Source organism: Saccopteryx bilineata, chromosome 1, assembly GCF_036850765.1.
Source record: "Saccopteryx bilineata isolate mSacBil1 chromosome 1, mSacBil1_pri_phased_curated, whole genome shotgun sequence".
In the NCBI taxonomy this organism is placed as follows: Eukaryota; Metazoa; Chordata; class Mammalia; order Chiroptera; family Emballonuridae; genus Saccopteryx; species Saccopteryx bilineata.
Genome location: NC_089490.1, coordinates 136,491,880 through 136,497,879, shown reverse-complemented (window position 1 = coordinate 136,497,879; position 6,000 = coordinate 136,491,880). Strand labels below are relative to the sequence as shown.

The 6,000-nt window shown below is 63.0% G+C and overlaps 1 protein-coding gene across 3 annotated transcripts; it reads right to left on the bottom strand.

Moving 5' to 3' along the window:
• Positions 1–240: 240 nt before the first annotated feature.
• EGR3 (early growth response 3) lies at positions 241–3,013 on the bottom strand. 3 transcript variants are annotated; one of them, XM_066253254.1, is made up of 3 exons: positions 2,816–2,930; positions 2,337–2,389; positions 241–1,480 (listed from the first exon to the last, which is right to left on the bottom strand). In XM_066253254.1, the coding sequence occupies exons 2-3, from the start codon at positions 2,374–2,376 to the stop codon at positions 471–473; spliced, it is 1,050 nt and encodes a 349-aa protein (XP_066109351.1). In that variant the 5' UTR covers positions 2,377–2,389; positions 2,816–2,930; the 3' UTR covers positions 241–470. The 3 variants fall into 3 exon arrangements, with proteins under 3 accessions (XP_066109351.1, XP_066109350.1, XP_066109352.1); XM_066253253.1 differs by lacking the exon at positions 2,337–2,389 and having other exon boundaries at positions 2,816–3,013; XM_066253255.1 differs by lacking the exons at positions 2,337–2,389; positions 2,816–2,930 and adding an exon at positions 2,292–2,324.
• Between the last annotated feature and the right edge of the window lie 2,987 nt (positions 3,014–6,000).

Sequence of the window (6,000 nt, the reverse complement as noted above, 5' to 3'; positions counted from 1 at the left end):
CTGCGCTTTGGTGCGTTCCTTACCCTCTCCCCTCTGTGGGGTCTTCGAGGGGAAACCAAGGGAGACGCGGGGGTACCCGCGAGGTGCTTGAGTCAGACGAGGCTTGAGTGGGACCCCCGCCTTTAGTCCCCCGCAGGTCTTTGGCGCGGCCCAGCGGCCCCTGGATCAAGACGATCCGAACTGAACAAAGCCAGCTAGACGCCACCTTTCCGCCCCCACCCCCCTACCCCACGCCTTGGCTAAAGACTGGTAGAGGGTCAGCGAGGGGAAGGCGCCTCCTGCCCTGGCCCCCGACTGTTGGCCGGTGTGAAAGAGTGAAGCGGGGGACATCGAAGGGGAACAAGGGACCTTACGTCCATGGAGAGGCCAGGATGCGGCCACTGCTCCTCCGTGGCTAGCTTTTCCGCTGCTTTCAGGCTAGCAGCAGGGAGACACTGAAGGGGGAAAGTGCGAATCTGGGGGCCCGAGCCTCAGGCACAGGTGGTGACCACAGGGGCCAGGGTCACAGGGGGCGCCGAGGACGCAGAAGGCGCACTCCCCTTCTCCGCCTTCTTCTCCTTTTGCTTGAGGTGGATCTTGGCGTGGCGCTTGCGCTCATCGCTGCGTGCAAACTTGCGCCCGCAGAACTCGCAGGCAAAGGGCTTCTCGCCCGTATGCGTGCGGATGTGAGTGGTAAGGTGGTCGCTGCGGCTGAAGCTCCGCATGCAGATTCGGCACTGGAAGGGCTTGTGGCCGGTGTGGATGCGCAGGTGCCGGGTCAGCTCGTCAGAGCGGCTGAAACGGCGGTCGCAGCCCTCCGCCGGGCACGCGTGGGGCCGCTCGTGGAGCGGGGTCTTGCTAGGTCGGTTGGGGTACTTGCGGGGCCGAATGGGTTTGAGCGTAAGTGGCGGCTGAGGCAGGCTGCCAAAGCCTGGGTGGATTTGCTTGTCTTTGAATGCCTTGATGGTCTCCAGAGGAGTAATAGGGGGCGGGTTGACTCGAATGGGGTCCATGCCCTGGAAGGGCTTGTGCTCCGGAATAGAACTCATGTCGTTGGGGTGGTGATATAGGTTGTAGTCAGGAATCATAGGGAAGAGATTGCTGTCCAAGGCCGGCTTGGCTGATTGATAATCCTGGGGGGAATAGGCGAGCCCCGGGTTGCCCTGGGGGTCGTGGAAAGACACAGGCTCCGAGTAGAGATCACTGCAGTTAGAATAGGGGGGCAGAGCCGGATACATGGCTTCTACATCGCCCTGTGGTGGCTGCACCATGCTGGCTGTGGAGGTCTGAGTGCTGAGTGCCCCTGAGGCCGGGGGCACCCCCAAAATGCCGGCGCTCATGAGGCTAATGATATTGTCTTGGCACCAGTTGGAAGGGGAGTCGAAGGCGAACTTTCCCAAGTAGGTCACGGTCTTGTTGCCGGGGGCTGGCTGGAAGGAGCTCGAATAAGAGAGTTCCGGGTTGGGCTTCTCGTTGGTCAGACCTATGTCCATCACATTCTCTGCGGAGAGCGGGGGAGAGAGGAGAGGAGTGAGTGAAGCCAAGCCGGTTCCAGGGCCGGGGTGCCCAGGTCTTGGCCCAGGTGTGGAGGGTGCGGCCAGGCGGAGTGTGCAGCTCATGGGGTAAGAGGAAAGCGGCGCCCGGCGCAAAGCCGGCGGTGCCGCGCTCCCGGGCGCAACCTGGATACAGCAAAAATACTACGGATCGGGGTGTGGAGTGGCTGCTGCACACACACCGCACACGCCGCGCACACATTCACGTACCACACACACACACACACAAACGCGCGCGCGCGCGCGCACTCGAAAAGCATTGTTGTTTCCGAGGTAGGGCGGGCAGGTAGCTGCAGCTACAGGTAGTTTCAGACCCTGAGCGCGCAGGGCTCTCGCTCTCTAGCGCACACCACTCGGCCTGTTCCCCTAGCCCTGTCCGCGCTGGGACGCTGAGCCTTTCCTGCCCGGACGAAGCCCTCCTTGCGCACTGCGCCCGGGTCAATGACCCCGAGAGCTCCGACGCTTTGTCTTTGGAGCGTAGAGGGGTGCTGCCTTCAAAGGGAGCTCGCCCGCTGCCCCCCCCCCCCCCCGCCCCACTGCCCCCGGCCCAGACTCCTCCGGGCCTGAAGAAGCTTTCGGCTTTTACTGAGGGAGAAAGCCCAGCCCCAGCTAGCGAGGGTGGAGGGCGGTGGAAAACCGGCCCGTGTCTCCACGGCAGGAGTGGCCAATCTTCCCAAGCTCCTAGACCCGGGGATCGCCCCCACCCCGGGGCAGCCCTCGCGCAGGTGGACCCCTTCCCTCTTCCCACCGTCCCCACACCTCCACGGGGTTGCTGAACGCCCCGGAAAGGCAGCGTCGCAGTACCTCTCCCACCGCGGGGACTCCACGCCGCACAAGGCTCCATCCCGGGTGGGGGGCTGAGGGAGCAAGGAGGGAGAGCGCGGGTGAAAGGGACGCTCGGCTCCTCCCGGGAAAGGGGGCGACGGCACCACGCCTTGCGCGCAGCCCGGCGATCGCGCCCCCTGAGTGGAGAACCCCAGAGCCGATTGCACCTACCTCCCTCCGGTCGGCGGCTGCCCCCACCCGGGAGAACAGAAGCCTCTACCGTGGCGTCGCCAACCGAGCCTTCCCGTTCGGGGAGGGCGGGGGGAGTGGGTGGGAAAAGCAACTCGCCCCCGGGAAAATTCCCAGTGCGCCCCCATTTCTCCATCCATCCATCCACCCATCCATCCACCGTCTGTCCATCCATCCATCCATCCATCCATCCGTCACTAGCTCGTTCTCTCCTCCTCTTCCTCTCCCTCTCCTTCCTCGCTGCCTCGCCGCCTCCCCGCAGTCCTTACCTGTAGCCATCTGATTGTAATGGGCCACAGAATCACTGCTGCCGGAGAAGAGGTTGAGCGCGCTGGGGATCTCCTCGGGGTACAGATTGTCAGGCAGTTGGTTCAGCAAACTGCTCATGGTCACCGGCAGCTTCTCGGCGAGTTTGCCGGTCATAGCACTCCCGAGCTGCCGCCGCCGCCACAGCCGCCACCGCCGCCGCTCGCTCCTAACGCAGCTTCCAGGCAAGCGGCATCCGAGAGGCGATCCGTGGTGCAAGAGAACAGCATGCGAGAGGGAAAGTTCGGGGGGTGGAGGGAGGGAATAGGGGAAGGGAATAGGGGAAGGGAATAGGGGAAGGGGTGGGCCAGAGGAGGAAATCTCTTTTTGGGGGGTGGGTGGGAGAGAGGGCAAAGGGGGATAATCTTCTTCGGTGTTTGGCTGGTGCCGTGTGAGGCTGGGTGGGGGGGGGCGTGTGCGACGGGTGGGCTGGGGGCTGTGGTTGGGGGGTGGTCTCAGCCGGAGGGGTCGGACGCGGCCTCAGTATTGATCTTACAAACAGACGCGCGCCGGCGGCCCCCCCGCCCCCCGGTCCGCCACCGCTGCCGCTACCGCCGCCGCCGCCGCCGCCACTGCCGCCGCCGCCGCCTCTGCCGCTGCTGCTGCCGCTGCTACCACCACCACCAGCCCCGCCGCTTCCTAGCAAGCTCACTGCTGCCCAAAAGCTCCCAGCCAGGGAACTCCACCAGCCTATTTATCCGAGCCCGGGGAAAGCTCCGTGACGTAGCTGCCCATATATGGACAGACAAAGCCCAGCGAAGGGGCGCGACGTCACAATGGAAGCTCCTCACAATGGAACATTAGAAAGCAGGAAGCGTGCCGCAGCCAGCGTGCGGCGTCCGCACCTCGCGGACCTTGAAACAAACAAACAAATAAACAAAATAAAAAACGAAAGGGAGAAACGGAAGAGAAGAAAGAAGTGCAATTCGAGAGGAGAGAGGAAAGAGAATGCAACTGAATGCAAAGCGTAAAGCACGCAGCGCGGGTTTGAAAAAACCATAACCGTCTTTATTTTGTGTCTGCACTAGAAGGCTCTGGGACAGCGCGGTGGGGGACCTGGAGGGTGTGTGTGTGTGGGGTGTGTGTGTGTCTGCGGTGTTGTTTGCTAGTGGCCTCAACACCCCTAGCAGGAAGAAAGAGAGTTGAAAACCCCGGGTGATGTCCCTTTGCAGCCTAGGAATTTATGGGGAACCCAGAAGGCGTGCGTTCCCATGCTCCCGCCGCTCTGTTCTCATCCAGGACGTGCCTGCTACTGGGAGAAAGGGAGCGCGTCTTTTGGAGGAGGATTCCAGCATGTTAGGGATACCTGGTCCCGGATTCCGAGAACTTTTGTACCGCCCTCTCTCTGACTCGCCGCCCCCACCCCTCCCTCTCTCAGTGCCCCGGACCCTGCGAGGACTCCCAGGTGAATGCCGGTTCCAGGAGAATTGTAGTTGCAAAGAATTCTGCGCGAAGGCGAGAATCCCATACATTTAGTGTCGAGGATGTGCGGTGTTCTTGGTAAAGAAGAAAAAATGAATTTGAGCGGATAGGAAACACGTGCACCAAGTCCTCGATAAATTCCCAACGGTTCTTAAGCACCGGCTTTGGCCACGGGATAGCAGGAGGGCCTACCAGGCCCAGGCGCAGCGCTTTCTATTGCTGCCTGGGAAGCGCCACTGAGTTGCAGCAGGCTCATGCCGAACTCCAGAGTCTGACACTACAGGCCTCCATAGTCTCTACCCTTCCCCTCGCCTTCTACAGGCAGTCCCTGGCGTTCTGCAGTCAAGGGACGCCTGTGTGCTGACCAGAGCGCTGTCACCTCCCGTAGCGGCAGCAGATCCCGGGGGCGGCGGCTATGTTCCCTGAGGCCCGATCTCAGAGCGCGAGCCGCCAAACCCAGGAGTAGGGGAGGAGAGGAAGGGAGTGTGGGGGAGCGACCCGAATCACACGGGCTTGGCGTGGGAGGATTCCCTCCTCCATGTACGCGTGGGCGCAGTGAATCCTGCTCTCCTCGCTGGGGAGTCGAATTGGGGGAACTTGCATTTATCAGGGGGAGTGGGAGTGCTGACAGGAGGAAGAGAGGATACCCGGGCCTCATGCCGTGGGAGGGCCACGCGGGCCAGGGACGCGTGGGAAGAACTCCCGAGCTGCACACCGCGGTGGGGATGGAGGACAACCTCGCTCTCCTCCCCTCCATTTCACTCGGTGGAGAACTGGGAGGGGCCGGCCTCCCCCGGATCTTCTCCGGTCTTTAGGAAAGAAGGGATTCCCGCAGCCCGTGAGTCCCTTCTGCCTCGCTTCTGCAGCCACTCCAGCCAGGCTCCCGTACCTATACCCGGGTGGTACTGCGCCCCCGGGCTCTCCTCCGCCCACAAGGCGCGGGGAGAGAGCGCTCTGCAGCGGTCCCGGCTCCGGCCGGAATCAGGGCGTGCAGCGCCTCCCGCCTCCGGCTCCCTCCCTGGGGGGGCGGGCGGCCGGCCCGAGGACGTGGGCGGCAGTGTGAGACCGGCTGGGCGCGGGAGGGGTTCTCGCGGGTGCAGGGAGGGTCGCCGGGCGGCGGGCCAAGCCGGGAAGAGCCATACAAGGAGCGGATCCGGTGACGCGCTGGCCGCGCCCCTTCTCCTTCTCTATTTGGCTGCAGATTCCGGTCCCCGGATTTGCATATTTTGGCATCCAGTGGAAATGGAAAGAAGAACGGAACCCGCAGCCTTTAAAGGAACCGCACGGCTGTAGCGTCGCCTAGAGAGGCGGTCTTGGGGGGGGGGGCGTGAAATATTAGCCAGAAGCTCGGGCCTCTGGCCAAAGACCTGGCAGTAAAGGCGGGGCGGGGAGCGGCCCTCCAGTCCCAGCCCTGGCCCCTCGGAGGCGCCTTCTGCTGCATGTGTCCCGGAAAGTGGCAAGGGTCTCCGTAGGTTCCTGCAGGCGCGGAGACTCCGTGAGGTCTGTGGCCTAGGGCGAACCGCAGGCCTTAACATTGACTGCAGTGCCCATGTTTCCCCGCGAGAGGCACAGCTCAGCCTGCGGGGGTGGAGGAAAGGAAGTAAGAGAACTCCAGGCCGCCCTGCTTAATTCCGGAGGATCGGACCGGGGTGCACCTCCTCCCCACCTGTTGAGACCTCTCCCCAGGAGAGGAATATGAGAAGCTAGAATCCCTAGTTTTGTTCGA

What these genes read in the sequence shown, in the direction of transcription:
- EGR3 (XM_066253253.1), bottom strand. Translation starts at nt 2,969, where the DNA reads ATGACCGGCAAACTCGCCGAGAAGCTGCCGGTGACCATGAGCAGTTTG. An exon ending in TTACAATCAGATGGCTACAG is followed by an intron (nt 1,481 to 2,815) that starts GTAAGGACTGCG and finishes CGCTCTCCGCAG; the next exon opens with AGAATGTGATGGACATAGGT.